Source organism: Centrocercus urophasianus, unplaced genomic scaffold, assembly GCF_019232065.1.
Source record: "Centrocercus urophasianus isolate 14NV4802_14NV808 unplaced genomic scaffold, USGS_Curo_1.0 seq_36, whole genome shotgun sequence".
Classification (NCBI taxonomy): Eukaryota; Metazoa; Chordata; class Aves; order Galliformes; family Phasianidae; genus Centrocercus; species Centrocercus urophasianus.
In genome coordinates this window covers 3,403,648-3,423,778 of record NW_024884933.1, presented here as the reverse complement: position 1 = coordinate 3,423,778, position 20,131 = coordinate 3,403,648, and the positions used below count along the sequence as shown (strand labels likewise).

General features: G+C 44.3%; 1 protein-coding gene across 5 annotated transcripts in view; it reads left to right on the top strand.

The window, feature by feature from the left end:
* The window catches only part of PIK3CD (phosphatidylinositol-4,5-bisphosphate 3-kinase catalytic subunit delta), a 39,753-nt gene extending 19,732 nt beyond the window's left edge, over window positions 1-20,021 (top strand). For all 5 annotated transcript variants that reach the window (XM_042831685.1, XM_042831684.1, XM_042831686.1 and 2 more), the window contains exons 5-23: window positions 339-518; window positions 1,153-1,302; window positions 1,622-1,711; window positions 2,714-2,935; window positions 6,147-6,243; window positions 6,639-6,769; window positions 7,639-7,698; window positions 7,899-8,066; window positions 8,566-8,687; window positions 8,853-8,996; window positions 9,696-9,795; window positions 10,646-10,824; window positions 11,060-11,169; window positions 11,757-11,835; window positions 12,842-13,009; window positions 13,427-13,550; window positions 14,691-14,836; window positions 15,507-15,639; window positions 16,208-20,021. In XM_042831685.1, coding sequence (XP_042687619.1) covers window positions 339-518; window positions 1,153-1,302; window positions 1,622-1,711; window positions 2,714-2,935; window positions 6,147-6,243; window positions 6,639-6,769; window positions 7,639-7,698; window positions 7,899-8,066; window positions 8,566-8,687; window positions 8,853-8,996; window positions 9,696-9,795; window positions 10,646-10,824; window positions 11,060-11,169; window positions 11,757-11,835; window positions 12,842-13,009; window positions 13,427-13,550; window positions 14,691-14,836; window positions 15,507-15,639; window positions 16,208-16,345 — 2,541 coding nt within the window. In that variant the 3' untranslated portion in view covers window positions 16,346-20,021. The remainder of the gene's footprint in view (window positions 1-338; window positions 519-1,152; window positions 1,303-1,621; window positions 1,712-2,713; window positions 2,936-6,146; window positions 6,244-6,638; window positions 6,770-7,638; window positions 7,699-7,898; window positions 8,067-8,565; window positions 8,688-8,852; window positions 8,997-9,695; window positions 9,796-10,645; window positions 10,825-11,059; window positions 11,170-11,756; window positions 11,836-12,841; window positions 13,010-13,426; window positions 13,551-14,690; window positions 14,837-15,506; window positions 15,640-16,207) is intronic.
* Window positions 20,022-20,131: the final 110 nt, after the last annotated feature.

Below are 20,131 nucleotides of genomic sequence, written 5' to 3'. Positions count from 1 at the left end.
TGTCTGCTTTGCTGGTGGAATAGCAGTGGGAAGATTTTATTTTATTGTTTGGTAACTACCAGCCACATGTACTGGTGGTCGTGTTCGTACTGGACTTAAAGTTATTAATTTGCAGCCCTGTGCTTGCACTGCTGAAACATATTCCTGCCCAGTTTGGCAAACATCCCTACTTATTTGCTTCGGGGGTGGGAGGAGGAATACTTTGGCCTCACTTTCCTTCCCTTTATTGTCAGTAACGAGAATCTTGTTACCTCCCAGCTGAGCTATTGCTGCTTCTTGTGCTGATTTCAGCTCTTTGCTGGTATTTGACAGTCCATGCTGTGTTGTTGGGGTTGTAGGAGAGCTTCACTTTCCAGATCTCCCCAAATGAGTTCCCCATCACATTAATGAGCTACGCTGTCAAGAAGCAGGCTACTGTCTTCCGCCACGAGACAATGGAGAACCCAGAGGACTACACCCTGCAGGTGAATGGGAAGTATGAATATCTCTATGGGAACTATCCCCTGTACCAGTTCCAGGTGAGCCTTTTGTTTTGCTCTGATAAAAGAAAGTCTGTTCCCCTTTGTACTCTTTTAGTGGGAGGTTGGGTTGAGACATGTCCTCCATTGAGGAGACATTGCTGTTTACAGGAATGCAGCACACTGATGGTGCTGCTTAGGGCAAGGGGTACTTCTAGCAACTGACAAGTCCTTATGGTTTTGGAAGCTAGTGATCTAAGCCTGTCACGGGGTGCCAAGAGTGATGTAAATATCTCTATACCTTATAGTTCTTGTTTTCATGGTGGACTAGAGGTTTGCCCTTTGAAAGCTGAAGAAGTAATTCCCTACTCTGCATTCCCCTGGCAGGGCAAAGTGTGACTGTGAGTGCTGAATCCCCAGCAGTTTTCCCCAATGCAGCCTTTTGAGTCAGTTGATGAAATGTCAGGTGCAAGGCATGTCACATTCTTGGCTATGGCAATGTGAGACCAGGGAGATGCTGGTTTAAAAAAACAAGAGGCTTTAAAAAACAACATTTAAATGGAATTCTGGTTGTTGCTGTGTCTTTTCCATAATTTCTTGTCACCTATTTCTGCTTCAACAGTTCTGATTTGCTCGGCTTCTCATGCCTGCCTGGCTCTGTTTCATCCATGCTGACTCTCTCCTCTATTTGCAGTACATTCGTAGCTGCCTGCACCGAGGCTTAACACCCCACCTGACTATGGTACACTCATCCACTATTATTGCTATGAGAGACGAGCAGGTCAACAGTATTGCCAACCCCCCAAAGATGGCAGTGAAGCCTCCCCCACTCCCTAAGAAAAAGGTAAAAGGGCTCAGTGAGTGAGCCAGGTCCCTGTTAACTGGTTTATTGATGGAGATGCTAATATTGGTCTTGGAATGGCAGCTGGTTCTCCCCACTGCTCTCGGGACAGGTTATTCTCCAGGGTTTAAGGGCTGAAGGCTCCAGTCAGCCTTCCAGATCCCCACAAAAACCTGCCTTAGTTGTGACAGAATACTGCTCAACTGGAGTGTGGTGCTCTTGTGTGTTGGGATCAAAAGCATGTGATGATGAGTGATGAGAACTGCTGCTGGCTTGAGAAGCCTTTGCATCTATTTCTAATCAGAACCTTTCCTCCTCCTAGCCAAACTACGGTTCTCTCTGGTCCTTGGAGCAGTCTTTCTACATTGAACTAGTGCAAGGCAGCAAGGTCAATGCGGATGAGAGAATGAAGGTAGGTACAGCAGTTCTGGGTTTTTGTTTTGTGTTTTGGCTTTTTTGCTTTCCCAGTTGCATCTGTTTGTGGTGAGGAAAGCAGAGGCTGACAGCTTGATCTCACGTGAGCCTCCATTATGCTTCATTCAGCCCGTGGGTAGTTCCTAAGATGCAATGCAACAGGAAGGGAACTTGCTAGGCAGCAGCTCAGCAGCAGAGAAACACATTCCCTTGCAAGAGTTCGTGAGTAACAAACTGCTGCTCCTCTGCAGTGATGCTGCTTGGCAGAGGTGTGGAGATGCAGGGAAGTTTGCAAAAATGGAGGAGGGGGAATCCAGCTCTGAGAAGAGAATGATGGGAGATGTTGTGACTGCTAGAGTTAAAGCACAGTGCACAATGCAGGGAGCTTTTCCTGGAGAGTGTCCTGTGATTTGGGTTAGCTAGCAGTGCTGCAAGAGGAGGTCCTGCTGGGGATGAGCCTGGCCTGTCAGCTGTACCATAGTCTGGCAGGCTGCAGGAGCAGTGCAGGTTGCAGACACAAATGTGCTGGCATCGCACTGCAGGCCTGTTCTGACAAACCAGTGTTTGGGTGCCCTGTGCTGCTAATTTTTCTCTTTGGCATATGCACTGGCCAGCTCCTGGTGCCTGCCTTGCTTTTGCAGCGTGACAGGTTCCTGAGGTTTTGCAGCAGCTCAGAGGATGAGGTTTTCTGAATATTTATATTGCTTGGCTTCACAGGATGAAACATGTATTATTCTTACCAATTAATTACCCAAGCATTTTGCAATGCTTTTGCAAGTTTACATAAAGTGAAAAGATAACAGCACTCTTACTGAAGTGGAGTAAAACTGGGTATTGAGGGGCTTAGTGTCTTGGTAAATCAGAGGAAAGAAACAGGAGTAGGGCATCCTGTTTTCAGGAGTGGACTCCCTGTCCCATTCTGCTTCTAAGTCATGGGTTTTTTGCAGACAGGTCAAATCCCTGTGGATTCATGGTATTCTCTCATTTCTTCTCCCCTCAGCTGGTGGTGCAGGCAGGTCTCTTTCATGGCAATGAGATGCTGTGCAAAATGGTGTCAAGCTCTGAAGTGAACGTGTGCTCAGAGCCAGTGTGGAAGCAGAGGCTGGATTTTGATATTAATATCTGTGATCTCCCTCGTATGGCACGGCTCTGCTTTGCACTCTATGCTGTCATCGAGAAGGCAAAGAAAGCACGATCCACCAAGAAGAAGTCCAAGAAAGCTGTAAGTAAAGCCAGTGTGAGGTTGAGCCAGAGCTGCAGGGCACAGGACACCATTCTGAGCCTAGTGCCCATTGCTTTCAGATGACTGCGAATAAAAGAGCTTACAGAATGATCACCAGTAGCTTCCTCAGCAGGAACAGAAAGCTGAGGAGTGGCTGCCCATGGGGAAGGATGCTTTAACTGTAATTTCTTCTTCAGAAAAGCTATTAAGAAATATACTCAACATCAGCACGCACACAAAGAGGAATCATTTGTTAGTTTTGCTGTTCCACAACTTCCTTGTTTTGCAGTCGAGGTTAAAGCCTTACTCTATGCTACATCCTCTTTTATTAGAAAGGTCTTTTATGCAAGTCTCCGTGGAGCAAGTTAACAGCTAAGAATGGGGAAGAACACGAGTAATGTAAGCACTGGTTGCAGCAGAGCTCTAGGTGAGGTAAAAGAAAAGTGTAGGACTTTGAAGGCTGTTGTTCAGGTGCTGCAAACTGCAGATGGAAAATGTCCCGTCACTTTGGCTGCTCCTGTGCTGAGTTTCTGAATTAGAGAGGCAGTGATATTTCTCACTTTGCCTCTGTTTCAAAACGTCTAACCCATTAATAACAGTAATTCAATAAGAGAAGATCTAAGTGGAATGGAATTGCTGGTTTTCCAGCATTATACCTTAAGTAAGCATGATACCTCAGGCTCTTTGTATGTGAGTTTTCTTTGTGAGCAACAGATGTGTCTATTCCTCTGTAAATGAATGTTTCTGCAGCCATATAACACAGTTGCCATGCTTTAAACGGAGGATTTAGTCATGGTAACTTCACTGGAGTGCAGAGAAATGAGGGACCAACAAATGCAATCACAGAAGATTTTATGAAGCCTCGGTTCTCCCAGCTCCTCTCCAGGTCTGGCAGTTTGCTAAGCCCCACTGTGTTGACATCAGAAAGGCTCTCCAGAGTTACGGTGCTTTACTGTCTGGGGAGCAACAGGTGACCCATGAGTCCTATTTGCACGGACCAGTTTCCAGGTTGGAGGCTTCAGACTGGTAACATCTCGAGGCTAAGATCAGAACCAACCTTTTCACCTCGTTGTTGTTTTCTTTTTGTGTGTTTGTTTGCTTTTTAAAAAAAAAACAACTGAAGAATAGCAGATCTCCAGTTCCTGCTGGAGGCTTGCCTTGATCAGGATGTCTCATTCATCCACAGGCTGCATTTTTGTGGTCACATAGGAGCAATTCTCAGTTTTGAGGCAGTCAGAAGGAAATTTTACTGCTCTGATTGATAAAACAAGACCAGCTCAGTTAGCTGGGTTGTTAAGAGGAGTAGTTCGTATGTGTTCTGTAATAGGGAAAAGTGGTGCCTTCTGCTGAGCTTTTATTGTAAAGTCATGGTATTTCCTGGAGCTGAGCTTTGCAGAAGTGGAGCTGATCACATGTTTGGGCTGCAGCTCTGAGTGGGGTGCCCAGATCTCATTTAGAACCATTGGTGACTGGAGGTTCCAGTCAAAGCATGCCCTGATTTTTGTTAGATCATTTTTTTGCTTGCTTTGCTTAAAGTACTCAGAGGTTAAATGCATGCATGTTGTTGGTCTGTGTGGACTGTGCAGAGCAGATAGGTGGGACTAAGTCATTTATTATCACAAAAACAGGCGAGCCTGCCGACTGGCTGCGATGAGTCAGAGCTTTAATGTCACTGCTTGGCTTTCAGTGTTTCTGTAAGTCATGCAGGAGATATTTCTGTCCTTATGATGCCGAATCGTTTCTTTGCTGGACTTTATCCACCCAAAATCTTGCCTTGCTCTCTGGCAGGCTTTGTGCTGTGGTTTGATGTCATACAGAGTCTGTTAGACAAGGTTATTGCTGGTGGTGGTGTGTGTAGCTTTTCCCTGCAGTCTGAAAGCTGATGTCTCAAATAAGATTTTACAGAAGATGATTAGTTTAATCAAGTCAACACCAGAGGTTTGTGAGAGGCCGCTTGGAAGTGATTCATTTTGTTTCGTTAGGGAGAAATGCTGACACAGCATAACTCCACCAAGGTTGGTGCACCTTCTGGGCAAACCTGATGTGTTCTCTAGCATATCTCAGTGGAACAAGATGCCTCCATGTGAATCCCTTCAAATGTTACACGGTTTGTGTGTGTCTCACTACAGTTTGGTCTCGCAGTCTCTTTGCAAGCCTTGTTTTCTGAGCTGATGTACACTCAAGCCTTGTTTTCCGAGCAGCCAAGTGAAATGCTGGTTTTGCTGAACTGTTACATGAAGTAAACTGTTCCATTTGAGGAACCTGAGCACAGGAAATCTTAGGTCACTTGTGGAACACGTCTGTTTGCTCTGGTCTGTTTGCTCTGGTGGCAGGGAGATGGTTTCTCTTTCTTGGCCATGTCCCAGTCACTTTACTTGCTGGAGTCCTGCACCTCCCAAATGAGGCTTGTGTGACTGGGTTGGGCTTTTGGGTGTTGCTTTTTTTGTTTGTTTAGTTGGGTGATTTTGGTGGGGTGCTGGTGGTGTTGTTTTGTTTCTTCTTATTGGGAGGAGGGTGAAAGGGTTGGGTTGGGATTGACAGCATAAAGTTTGTCATCTGTAGGTAGGTAGTGTTCATTATTGCACAAAAGGAGCCAATGTTTTTTCTTCCTGTTATCAGATATACTCTGCATTCTCTATCTGGTGTTCTGAGGGCATGTTAACTCACTTTCCTGTTTCAAAATTGAGGCTCTTCTCTCTCCCTTCAAGCCTTGAAATACATAAAGGATATAAGATGTGGCTCCTTCAAATATCACTGAGTATAGAATTTAAGGCTATATTGGAAACTTAGAGAATCTTCAGCTTGCAAAATATTGGGTGATGAAGCTTCAGACGTTTGTAGGGAGTGTTTGGTGCCATTCAGCCACTAGAATTTAGTATCTGAATTTGATGCTATCCTGTATTCAGGATATGTTTTAGAATGTCAAAGGTTGGCAGCAGACATGGCTGCTTGGGGGGTGAGTTCTTAGTTCTTTCCAGCATCTCTTTGAGGGGATGCCTAGATGCTCTCGAATGGAAAGTTACCCACCTGCTGTACTCTGTATAGCAATTTGCAGACTTGGAAGAAATTAAGGAGATAATATAACTTTTTAGTCCTGGCTATTGTGAGGGATTTGCTTTGCATAGGGATATCTCCTATTCTTTTGCTGCTCTTTCCTTCCCTCAGTGTTCCAAATACAGCACTCACATAAGCTTTTCTCTCTGCTTTCCAGGACTGCCCCATTGCCTGGGTGAATGTCATGCTCTTTGATTACAAGGACCAGCTGAAAACAGGGGAGTGCTGCTTGCACATGTGGTCATCCTTCCCAGGTATGTCAGGAGCTAATGCTGCTGTGTGTTTCTGTCTCTAGCTTCTGCCACAAAGATGGGATCTGCCCTGCATTCTCCATTGCTGTCCAGTAGGTTGCAGGAGTGGCATGCTGGTGCTGCATTAACTCTGTGCTAGCAGTCCCAGTACCTTTACAGCCTTTTATAGCCATGCCAAGGTGAAGGCCTTGTTTTACTTGGCATTGCACATGTGACTTAAGAGGCTGCTGCAGTCCTAAAGATGCCATGTGTACTTCAGTGCTTTGAGAGATTGGGAAAATGAAGTGATCTGCTTCCTGTTCTGACCAGTGACAGAGCTGGAAGCAATCCTATGCGCTGCTTTCTGGACCAAAGCCTCAACAGATAGGATTGATGGATTTATGTGCTTTGCTTTTCAGATGAGAAAGGTGAGCTTCTGAACCCCATGGGCACGGTGCAGTGCAACCCCAACACAGAAAGTGCAGCAGCTTTAGTCATCTGCTTCCCCAACATTGCATCGCATCCTGTGTATTATCCATCATTTGAGCAGGTAGGGAACACAAATGTTTTCTTGAGAGGCAAACATTAGCTTTTTAGTGCAGGAGCACACACTTTTGGGCAACTGTCTGCAGAGACCAGATACAAACAAACTTGATTAATGGATAGAAAATAGAAAAAATGGCCTTTTCTGTTAACTAGTAATGGATCTTTGAATGAATGGTTTTGCATGCTCTGAGTTCCTAAAGTAAGACTGCTCTCATCCATGGGCATTTGTTTGCAAATGGATTTAACTGAGCTGCCTTTAAACTGCAGGCAGCACTGGGCTCTATAGAATGGAAAGCAAATAAGGGGAAGATGAGTGAAAAGAGAGAGCTCCCTGCCTTTCAGCACAGGATGATAACATGCTGTGTGGTATGAGAATTTTCCATCTGTCACTACAGCTGGCCACACTTCTGAAGTGGAAGAAGAAAGGAACCCATTGCAGGAAAGGAAGGAGATGTGCTCTGCCAGGGACTCATCCATGATGCATCTTCTGGCTTAGCAGCTATAACAGATTGCTAGCATGCAAGGTTCCTTGGGCAGTGCTGGCTGTTTGGAAAGCACACGCTGGTTGTAGGAACCTGGAGTGGTTCCTGTTAACCTGCAGTTTAGAGAGCCAGCGCTCTGTGCATGGTCCATGTGGGTGTGCAGATGTGCTTTTCTTGGGAGGAAGGACCTTGATTCTCATCACTGCTGGGTAAAGGGGCATCATGTGCAGTTGGGTTTTCCCTTTACTTCCTACATCAGGGCTGTGAGAGGTGCAATTCCTATCTTCAGATGTGGCGAGTCTCTAGTGCAGCATGAATGCCTGAAATGATAGCAGGCTGGAAGTGCAAAGGAAATGAGGAGCCTTTCTCAGAGTCTATATTTGTGTTCCAGCTGCTGGAGTTGGGGAGGAATGGAGAACAACCCCGCTCTGCACCAGAAGATCCAGAGGAGGTGAGTCTTTGGCATCAGCTTTGCTGCTGTGTGCAGGCTATGTGCAAGCCTGGCTTCCTAGATTAAGTCATATCTCCATCTTACCCCCAGCCAGCATTTTTCACTATACCCCAGTCTTACTGCATCTCTCTGGGCTGAGCAAGGCCTTTGGGTTGAGGCTGAGCCCTCTGTATGCTCTTTGCTGTGATTCCCATGAGCAGAAGCTGCAACTGAAGGAAATATTGGAGCGGAGGAGCCACACTGAGCTCTATGAGCATGAGAAAGATCTGGTGTGGAAGATGAGATATGATATCCGTGACCAATACCCACAAGCTTTGGCAAAGCTCCTTACCATCACCAAATGGAACAAGCATGAAGATGTGGCCCAGGTGAGGATGCTGGAGTTGGCAGCAGGGCACATCTTTAATGAATTTTTCTGTGTTTATACCCCTGTTATGTCTGAAAGGCCAGCCTAACCAGAGGTGGTTGGCAGTGCCCCTGTGCAGGTGGGGCATCATTGGGCTCAGCAAAATTTTCCATTCTCTCCCAGTTGCTGTTGAACACCTTTGTATGCTGAGTGGCACCCAGTCAAGCTGAGGTTTGGCTCTGTGTGCTGTCTCAGCCCCACTGCTTGTCAGTTAGGGGCAGTGTCCATCTGTACTCACTGCCAGAGCTTTAACAGGAACCTCTAAAAGTCCCCTTCCAGTCTACACTGTTATGCTACAGAACAGTGCTTTTTCCACTGACTGGTGTTTGACATGATGTCTGCAAACTGACTCTGAGGCACCTGTAGTGACTAGGATAGTTTCCCACCATGCAAAGGATCTGCTCTTCCAGCAGCAGAACTTTTGATCAGTCTTAATTTTTCCTTTTTCTTCTTAATTACAGATGATTTCCCTGCTTCAGACCTGGCCAGAGTTGCCTGTCCTGAATGCCTTGGAGCTGTTGGATTTTAGCTTCCCTGACCGTTACGTTGGCTCCTTTGCTATCAACTCATTAAAGAAGCTGACGTAAGTGTTCATCACAAGGGATTTGCAGAAGCCCCTTTCTGTGTATGCTCAGGGCTGCGGAGGAGGACTGTGAATGAGGCTGACAGCCTTCTCTATGCTGTTCTTGTAAGCACACTCCTTGCAGTGCAGATGAAGTTATCTTTCATTTTTCCCCTTTGTTCACAGAGATCATGAATTGTTCCAGTATCTGCTGCAGCTTGTCCAGGTGCTCAAGTATGAATCCTACTTAGACTGTGAATTAACCAAGTTCCTGCTGGACAGGGCTCTATCCAACCGTAAGATCGGCCACTTCTTGTTCTGGCACCTCAGGTGAGAGCAGATGTTTTGGGCTAATGCTTAATAATCAATGAGACCAGGGTTCACTGGATTCCTCACTGCACTGTGAAATGAGATAGCAAGCACTTTGGCACACATGGATGCCAAGGTATTTATCTAAGGGCAGTTGGCTGGCATCTTTCACCAGAGCACTGATGGGACTTTGCTGAAAGGTTACCAAACCCCAGGAGCTGCTGTTTGCTATTCGAAAGACTGAATAACACAACATTTTTTTGGTTGATTGGTTTTTGATTGTTTGTTTGTTTTTGTTCTTCCCAGAATAGAGAGATGGCAGAGAGGGGAGTTGTGTTGGTTGGATTTAGGTTTTTTTTGGAACTTTTATCTATATACCCAGAGTAGAAAATCACTTTGGACATCCCTAGCCACTTGCCAGTTCCAAGCCACAGGCTCAGAATCATCCTTTCTCCTTAAATAATCTTCTCAATTAAGTGGTTAGCATTTTAATGACAAAGATGTCTCACAACTTCAAGTAGTCTTTTTCCTATAGCACCTTTTGGGGTGGGTGTTTTGTTTTTTTTTTTCCCCTCTCTTCTAAATGCATACAATCTAAACAGCAGCTAACATCTCCTACAACCCCCCCCACACACATACATGCTTTGTGCTGGCATGAATGGGAGAGTTAAGTACTTGCTGTGGTACTCAGGTTTGCTTCAACCTCCCTCCTTCCTCTAGGTCAGAAATGCACGTCCCTGCAGTTGCCTTGAGGTTTGGCTTGATCCTGGAAGCATACTGCAGAGGCAGCACCCACCATATGAAGGTTTTGATGAAACAGGTAAGAATAGCTTTTATCTATAAGGTTTCCATCCCTGTTGCTTGGAGCTGGTTCTCAGCTCTTTGATTTTTCAATTTCATGTTATCAGTAATACGGAAGGAGCCTTGCAGCTGCTATATTGTTTTTGGCATATCCTATTAAGAGCCTGGAGTTCCCCATCATGTGTGACTTTGCTCATCTCTTACTCACCCCCACATGTCCCAAACTGCCAGATTTGTCTAGGATGGCTTGAAATGCTCAGACTGCTGTTACTAGATGAGTAGAACGAATTGTCGTTTAGTAGGATATCATTACAATTCACTGCCTGATTTGGAGCAGTGCATTCTTTCTTTCAGTTGCCATGTGGAGGTAATCTTGTTCATTACTGACTAACCCTTTATTTGTCAGGATCACAGTTGCTATTTCAGACGTGGGGGACTGCATAAGTGAAGTCAGAGCTAAGATGTGCCCACAAACTAATGCTGTGCCTGTTTTTAGGACAGAGTGGTGCTTTGGGATGACCAGAACTCCATAGGGCAGGGGCTATAGAACTCATCCTTATGCTTGTAGCCAGTGCAGTTCACATCTCCCTCTGGTGCTTGACACTGTTCATTATTCCTGGTCTTTAGGACTGTAATCATTACCTTGCAATGCATTTGTGTCCAGCAAAATACCCACAACTGATTATGAACCTCTCTAAAGCAGAAAGTTTAAATTTGTTCTGTTGCAATTCATGAAATTGCCACACGTTGAGGAGTAAATAAGAGATACAAGCAATTCCTGCATTTCACAGTGGATTTTTCTAATTCTTGCATTTTCTTCAGGCATTTCCTATTTGTTAACCCTACTCTATTCATCCATTTCTTTGCAGGGAGAAGCACTCAGCAAGATGAAAGCTCTGAATGAGTTTGTTAAATTGAGTTCTCCAAAGGCCACCAAGCCTCAAGCCAAGGAGATGATGCATGTGTGCATGAAGCAGGAAACTTACCTCGAAGCACTTTCCCACCTCCAGTCCCCTCTGAACCCCAGCATTATCCTCACTGAAGTTTGGTAATATAGCTGCATCTCTTCCTCCTTCTGTGCTGCAGGTTTTGCTCAGCAGTAGAGCCAGGTTTCTGGTTACTCTGAAGCCCTCTTTTCTCATGGCAGTTGGTTCTCAGCTCTTAGACTTCCCAATTTAATGTTTTCTCTGTCCATGAGCAATTCTGGATGCTGTTGAAATTGCAGCTTAGATGCAAACATTTCTAATAGGTAGAAACACTGATCGTATTTTTGTTTCCCGTAGTGTGGATCAGTGCACATTTATGGATTCCAAAATGAAGCCCTTATGGATTGTTTTTAATAATGAAGAGACGGGTGGAGGTGGAGTGGGTATCATTTTTAAAAATGGAGATGGTAAGTCTTTAAGGATATGCTTTCTAGGCATAATCTCAAGTATTTATTGTGATGAATGGGCCTAAGTATGGACCTTTAAGATGTCATGTCAGCAAGCACTGTCAGTGTGTTGGAGATGTTTGACAGAAAGCTGGAGGTGTAGTAAATTCTGGTCTGCATTTTACTTGCTGTCACCTTCAGTAAAATATTTTAACACAGCTGTACCAGTCACTGAGAACTGGATACTCCCACACACAGTGAGAAGGAACCCGCTGTGAGGGCCTTGTAGGGCTGCTGTTGGTACTGCTCCTGTTGTGGCCAGAGATTATTTCTAGGGAAGTGCTACACTGCCTGCTGTGGTAAGAGCTGTGGCAAAGTGAAGCAGCATTTTCTCCATTAGATAGATCAACTCAGACAGGAGTAGCAGTGACTTTACGCTGGTGCTGAGCTTTTCAACTGTGAAAACATTCTTTGCTTGCAAGACAGAGGTGGCAAAGGCCCTTCTAGCATCGTGCTGCAAGGGCAGAACAAGTTTAGCATGCAAGAGAACAGGAGGGGAAAATAGGGAGGTACTTAAAGAACCTTTCTTCCTTTGTAACACTGCACAGATCTTCGTCAGGACATGCTGACTCTGCAGATGATCCAGCTGATGGATGTCCTGTGGAAGCAGGAGGGCCTGGACCTGAGGTGAGTAATGTACCTACAGATGTCTGGCTGCAATGATAGATCATGTGGGTACAGCTGTTTTGCTTGCAAGCTGCTTTTGTCTCTGCCAGGTCCATCCAGTATTCTGAGATAGTCAGGTTTGAAGGTGCTGAGGGGTAGAAATGCAGTGAAGAAGGGAGGAGGAAGAGTTGGGACACTGGAAATTCCCAACTAAATGCACTGTGAGGGAGAAGGGATGCAGGCAGTTTAAGATAGAACTCTGCAGCTGCTTCCACACAGCATGGTTTAGGGAAGGATGAAGTATGGAGGACAAAACTAAAATACAGTCCAGCAGCAGAGGCTGTGGAAATTCACTGGCAGCAAGCAGAAGTTGGTGATGTGTACTGTTACATGGCTGGTGCTAGAGCCAGGGCTGCACAGCTGTTAAGTTGGGATATAAGTTGTATTGGGCTTAAATCAGACTCACCGAATCACAGAATGGCCAGGGTTGGAAGGGACCTCAAGGATCATGAATCTCCCACCCCCTCCTTGCCACATGCAGGGCCACCAACCTCCACATTTAATACCAGACCAGGCTGCCCAGCTGGCCTTGAACATTTCCAGAGCATCCATGGCCTCCCTGGGCGGCTGTTCCAGCACCTCACCACTCTGTCTGACTCTTCTACTGATTTCCTGCTAAGCCATAGTTATGCTGCATTTTTGTCCATGTGAAGAATAAATCAGTGCTTGATAGCTGGCTTAGACAGGCTGCCAGATGGAAAATCCTCTGTCTCCTGTGCATCCCAACTGCCCTTCATGCTTCTGAAGCACAGGAGATGAAGGTGGTTGGGTGTTCAGTGATGTGGTTCCATCTTCTGTCTCAAAACACTGAAGAACTGAACTGCAGGATTTTCCTTGGTTCCCTTTTGAAGCTTAGGCCAAAAGGACAGTTTTTCTCTACCAATTTGCTCTTGATGTGGCAGACAAGGGAAAATCGAGGCAGCTCACTTACACTATTTCAGCAGAAGGGTTTCTTTCGTCTCTGCAGGATGACTCCTTATGGCTGCCTCTCCACAGGAGACAAGACTGGGCTGATAGAAGTAGTCATGCATTCTGATACCATCGCTAACATCCAGCTGAACAAGAGCAACATGGCTGCCACTGCAGCCTTCAACAAGGATGCACTGCTAAACTGGCTGAAATCCAAGAACCCAGGGTATGTGGACTTAGCTTTTACTCAGTGCTGCTTTGCTACTTCCTTCCAGTGAGAGACAAATTTCTTTTCTGCTTTCCTCAATGTTTTCCTTCAGTAATGCATGTTTCCAACCTGTCCTGAGAGATCTCCGTCAGCTCTGCAACCTAGCAGAGTAAGAGGGCTCTGAGTTAATACTGAGCTAGTTGAGTTGAGATTGGGGACAGAATTATAACCATGACCTCTCTAATTATGGATAGTTTTTACTCCAGCTGCTTCTTGTATAGCAGATGACTGGAAAATGCTACAGAAAGTGATTCAGGCATATAATTCTTACCTTCTGCAGGTCTCAAGGGTGGGAGAGATCTTTAAAAACAGCCTTCCCAGCTGTGAAGCACTGGTGTTGAAAGCAAAACTCCCTTTTCATCCTTTTTTCTTTAGTGATGCTTTAGAACAAGCCATAGAGGAGTTCACTCTTTCCTGTGCGGGGTACTGCGTGGCAACCTATGTGCTGGGGATCGGCGACCGGCACAGCGATAACATCATGATCCGGGAAACTGGCCAGGTATGGGGCTTGAGTGCTGCTGTTGAATACTGGGAGAGGTGCATGAAAGCTGCTCAGCAATAGCTGGAAATATCCCAGTGCAATTCTACTGCTAAGGGATGCAGCTTCCAGACTTGGACAAATATTCTCAATAGCTTTCATCATGGAGAAGGTAAATACAGCTTCAGAATTTGAATATTCTTCTCTGAATAAGTGTCACTGCTACCAACTGTCAAAGTAATCTCTTGTCTGGCTGCTGTTAATTTTGAAATTACAGCCTCAGACCTAAAATCGCTTGCAGGTACAAACCTGAGCACTATACTTAGCAGGCTGAAGACTTACTTGGCTTCAGCAGAATTACAGATTGCTTGTAGTTGCAAGGTAAGAACCTCAGTTACTTGTCCAAGATTTTTATAGCTTTCCTAGGAAAGACTTAAAAATGATTGCGTGTGATCAGTATGGCTATAATTGCACACTGGTACTGCAAGGACTGCAGAGCCACTGTGTCATTCACTAACACAACAGTAACCTCCCTTTCTGGGCTACGGTTAGCAGCAGCCCTGATGGAGGATTGCCTCTTCTGACAACATAAAAAACAGTGCTGGAGAAGCCTCTGCAGCTTTCTTCAGAGCAGGGATGCTCAGTGATTTGTCCACCTGGGGGAGCTGGTGCTCTGCTGTATGCAGGCTCGGGGTTTGTGTATGTTTTGGGTTTTACAGCAGCTCTGCAAAAGGTTCATGACTGCACTGCGACCTTCCTTCCCATCACTGTACTGGCAATGAGAATGCTTCACTTGCTTTATAGTTGTTTGCTTGTTTTTTTTGGGGGGGAAGCTGTACCTGAAGAAGTAACGTTTGGTAGCAACTTCAAAACAGATCTTATTTTCACGTGCTGTCTGGGACTCCAGGCTGCACTGGTAGGATAAGACAGCATTAAAAAAAACACTTTTTTTTTTCAGCTATACCAAGTCCTGAAGAGGCAGGTACCTCTCAATTACAGTAGAGAATATTTTGGCAAGTAAACATTGCCACTCCTCCCAAGGAGTGCCAGAGGACAGGATAATTTTCTCCCTCCCAAAATGCTATGGTCCGTATCTTTCGAATGCAGTAACTGGGAAGAGCAGTACTACTCTGAAACCAATTTTTTCTTCCTTTTTTCCAGTTGTTCCATATTGATTTTGGTCACTTTTTGGGGAACTTCAAGACCAAATTTGGTATTAATAGAGAACGAGTTCCTTTCATCTTAACCTATGATTTTGTGCATGTCATCCAGCAAGGAAAAACAAACAACAGTGAGAAGTTTGAAAGGTAAGGGTTAGCAGTTCAATCTGATGTAGGATTTTTAAGGTCTGAGTTCTCTGAAGTTAATTCCACTATTTCCACCATTGGAGCTGCCTACAAAGCAGCATAACAACAATTCTGGAATACAGAAGTTAGTATAAAATGAACATAAAGTGCTCCTTATTCATTTTGGAGGCATTTGGTATACTCTTGCTTGTGGTAACAAAACCCCTCTGTAGTCTTCCATAATTCTGTATACTGTTGCCTTCTGATGCTCAATATTTGGGGTATAGAAGGCTTTTACAAAGGACTGATGCTGTGTGGAGTCCAACTCCTTATACTGCAGTTGTCAGAACTCGTTGTGCAGCAGAAAGCCAAAAGAGAGAGAATGCAGCACTTGTGCCTGTGCCTCTTGTAGTGTCCCTTGTCCACATTCTTAGAACTACAGCTTCAAATTAGTGGCTGTGGAGATCCCTAGACTCGACAGTCCAATACAGTCATGTATTCCATTAGCTCTTGTGAAATGGAATAACTGGATAACTTAAAAACATTAGTTAGTCCATTTCAATATATACAAAGTAAAACAAATAAATGTTTGTGTTTTGGAGCAAGTGAAAAGGCCTCACTATTTTATAAAGCAAGATATTAGCCAGTGTTGCAGCCTTCAGTTATTTGCCTCACCTTCCTTTCTCAACAGATTCAGGGGTTATTGTGAAAAGGCCTACATGATTCTGAGGCGCCATGGTCCTCTCTTCCTGCACCTGTTTGCACTGATGAAAGCTGCTGGCCTGCCAGAGCTCAGCTGCTCTAAGGACATCCAGTACCTGAAGGTAAGAAAAGCAGAACCAAGAAGTGGCTGAAACTTACTACCTGGTTGTGTAGTGCAGGGAGAAGAAGGTGGAAAGTTCTTCAACTTTCTGAACAGCAAAAGACGAGTAAATGTTCATGGCTCCCATGTAGGATGTCAGAAATGGCAGGTACTGGTGCTTAGGGAAGAAGTCCATCAGATTCTTCACTGCAGAGGTAATAAAGCATTTTGTAGAACCAGCTTGCAGGAAAGGATGCAGCTCTTTGGTTGAGCACGGACTCCTTTTCCCAGCTTGCATCCTTAAATTTAATAACCTAGCTCTGTCCATCTGAAAGAGAGTAGCTTTGAACAAGAGCACCAGGAAACCTAATGCTTCCTTACTCCTAAATTACAAGTAGGACAGATGTATTGCAATGAAAAAAATCTTGTGCAACTTCAGTAACTGTTTAAAACAATTAACCACTATTTGTCTCCTATTTAGTGTCCTTTTCAATACATAATTTCTTAAGTAAATATTTTGGTAGTTTAGCAGTGACTTGTTCAGGTGTACTTCGAGTGAGGCTATACTGAATTCTGCCTCTTACCCTCAGGATTCTCTGGCTCTTGGTAAAACGGATGAAGAGGCACTGAAACACTTCAGACTCAAGTTTAATGAAGCCCTGCGAGAGAGCTGGAAAACCAAAGTGAACTGGCTGGCACACAATGTATCCAAAGATAACAGACAGTAGAGGGATGGAGTCAGTCAGCCTGCACACTTGCTCCAAGAGAATGTACAACCACTTGCACTGAATCCAATGATTGTAGACTGGTTTTAGAAGACTGATGAATGTTGCCATGTTTAAGATCCCTCACCTGTGGTTCCAGAGATCACATCTTTCTGCCTAACTGAAAGTTGGACTGTCATCAACTGCATAATCATGCCTTCAGCAGATCTTTGGGTGGCAAGGGAGAGGCACAAGGCAATAAAATTACTGCAAACAGTGAAAGGTAGGTAGATGTACCGTATCCTTAACAACTCATTAAGTTTCAAATACATCTTCTAATGGAAGAGTTCAGGCAGTTTCAATATACGTTGAAGTCAGTAAGTGTGCTAACATGTCTATTTTTATTTTCTGGACAATTCAGCTAAACACTGAACAGCTACACAGCTGTAGCTCTTATAGCACAGCTGTTGTAGGCCTCTACCATTACAGCTCAGGCTTTTAACTCACTACGTCCTACCCTGTTTCAGTGTACACCCAGGTATGTCAGCCTAAATCTCCTCTGAAACCAACTTGTACAAACTTTTTATTCTGCACTGTGGCGATTAAAAAGTAAATCCATACTATCACATTACTGCCTCTCTGCTGCAGAGGCCAGAGAGCTCTGAGATGCTGCCTAAAATCTCACATCGCGAGAAGAGGTGCTTGAGTTGGCCTAACTTGAGTTAGGTATGTTTGTTTGCTTTCTTAAAGCAGACCTTAGGTTAAACTCAGCCAGCTTCTTGTTTTCTGCATTTGTTCTGTTTTTAAGACTGAAAACATTAAAATTGCATTGTGCCATTGGTTGCTGAATGTACCTCCTGGTGGGGCATTACAGCCAGTTTGCCACCTTGGTTGCAAGAGAAGCATACATGGAGGGCACTGGCCTGCACTTACGTACTTACTGCGATACACCACTGTAACCCAGTGTCACATGGGACATATGGTACCACTCTGTGCTTAAGTTATTTGGCCAGTCTGCTTTCCTGTGTAAAGATAGAGGAGTGCCAGATGAGTGGGTTTAGTACTGAAAAATTGCATCTCAGTTCATCTGAAAAGTTTGTTCCCTGCTCTCTTCAGCCATATGCTCTCAGCTGAGGCACGCAGCTCTGTTTGTTAGTACAGCTGGGATGCATAGACTGGGAATGGGGAGGTCAGCCAAAGAACAAGGTGCAGTCATCTGTGCTGGTACCTACACTGGACGAACTGTTCCAGCCTTCTGTTGCCACAGCTGCCTTTGTCTCTTTACCAAGGAAATCTGTCCCCTGTCCCACAAGGTGCTGTTAATCATGTATTTCTACTCCTGTGTTGTATTTTTGTCTCCAGCTAATGTCCTCACCTGGTGGGCAGTTCTGAGCACTGGTGTTGTACAGGGACAGATGAACAGGAGCCACTGCTGTCCCTCAGTGCCTCCCATGAGCAAATTGAGGTGCATCAAACAGGCTGCAGCCTATGGGTCATGCTGGAAGATAAGCAGTCTGGTTAGTATCTGCTTCCTTTAGCAGTGCCCTGGGGTGCTTCCCTTCCATTCCCTGTGTTCTTCACACCATCGTGTTCCTCAAGAGGTGCTACCATTTCTGTCTTTTAAGGAATGACTGTCAGATTTTCCTGACATCCCTGAAGTTGAATTAGTTGAAGTTGATTTGTATGGCCCGACCTGGGTTGAATTTACAAGACTCTAAAAAGAAACAAAGGCACTTCCTATCCTTTTTTCCAAGCAACAAGAAACATGGCAAATGGTGGACTACTCTCATGTAAATTTAAGCTTTTGTGCCTGGTTTGAATTAATTTTGCCAAAATTTCCTCAAAAATAGCTAGCTTAGGGCAGATGCTGAACTTGCCTATTTTTTCCCAATACATCTTCCCTGTTATGGGGTAAATTTCATTTGTTTTTGCAATTGCAGAGCTTAAGTATAACTTATTCTTGATTTTTAGCTCTTCTTATTCCATTAAAATGAGGTGTCCTGTACTTCAGAGAAAAACAAATGAAAAAACAGCATCCCTATACTGCAGGGTAAGCCCAGTGCTTTTTACAAAAGCACGTGTTCAAATAGATTTGTTCTTCATCAGCTGTGCAGCTAAGTTAATACTGCCTCAAAGTAACTCCTACCTCTGTAGAAAGTAACAGTAGACATTATATTTGTCAGTGAATGGAGCAGCACAGCATAGTTACTTTCTCTGATATGTTTGTTTCCTATGTCTATGATATAATTCATGGTTCGCTTGAATTGAACAGCAGTCAGTGAGTGATCTCAAGTTTCAAACCCATATTTGTAACTACAATTGCAAATCACAAATTTGTTCGTACAAATTATGAGAGCAATCCACCTGAGATGTTCTTTTAGTACATAGTATTATAGTATTATAAGGATAACTTATTTGCAGTGCCAGTTGATGCCAACTGCTCTAATTCTTTAGTGCTTTTCATTTTGCTGAGACTCAGATTTGTGAGACTGGGCATTCTGCACTTCATCTGACTGGAATAATACAGAAAACATGCCACAGTCACAGCATACAGTAAGGTAGGAAGAGATCCTAATTAATGACTACATAGGAAATGCAAAAGCAATCTCTTTCAGTTGCTTTGCTACTAGAAACAAATACTGTAGAATTTAGAGCTCTTTGAATACTAATCTGACAATGAGAAAACAATATTGCATGCACTTAAGTTACTGCTTCCTCAGTAGGGAGGAAAGTTATAAAACCACAACACACACGTTTACATTCTGTGCTCCCTCCTTTGGGGTGGTGTGCATGGACTCTCCTTGCAGCGGTGCCTGTGGCCACACAACTTTGCTGTATCTAAAGAAACTAGATAAGTATTGCTGTTTCCTTATTAACTCATGGTGCAAACAGCATGCAGAAATATTAGGCCACAAGCAAGCTGAGAGGCAGTGCAACCACAGTAATCTTACGGGAGGGAAGAAACATGCTACAAAACTGTAAATATAAACACAATTACCTTACACTGCTGTAAGCAGGGAAGCCAGGATCCCGTGTCATACTGCAGCAAGGCAGTCTGACCCAGCAGGTTCCTTGGGTGTGCTCAGGTACTTTGATCACAGCTCACAGCAGTTCCTACCTGCTTACAGAAGTACAAAGCAGCAGTGGCTCCTGTCGTCTGTCCTTCCATTGTAAAAGTGCAATAAAACAAAGCTGTATCAGCATCAACTGCTAGAGCTGAGCCATTCCAAAGGCGTCTCAATTCAGCACAGTTTTACAGCTAAGTGACAACATCAACAAAGCTGACTTCCCTACAAGCAGTAAAAATGTTGATGAGTCATTGAGTGGATTTCCTCCCTTGTACCCTGGGACAGCATCTTGATGGAGCTCTGATGGCTGCACCGGGCAGCAAAGAGCTGCTGTCCCCAGCTTTACACAATAGCTCACCTGATGCTTTCCAGAGAGTTGAACTGTACTAAAGATGAAAACTTAATCACTGTAAATAAGTATCTTCTGCTTTATAAATATGCTCCGTGATCCTCCTATTTATTTGTGATTTTAACTCTGTATAAACTGATTGTTCGTATTTTGTTGCCTTTGAAAAAGAAAAGTATTTTTTTAAGACAAACCACGGTTCTGTAACAAGATGTGCTCACACGTTTAACTTTTTGGTTGCTCTAGGTACGTGTTTTGTAAATAAATAAAAAAGGATTAAATTGCACACCAATGGATGCTCCAATACACCCTATGCTCCTACATGTCACAGATCAACAAAAATAAAACCAAACTCTACTTCTAGGCCAACAAATGCAACTCTATTCCATTCAGGAA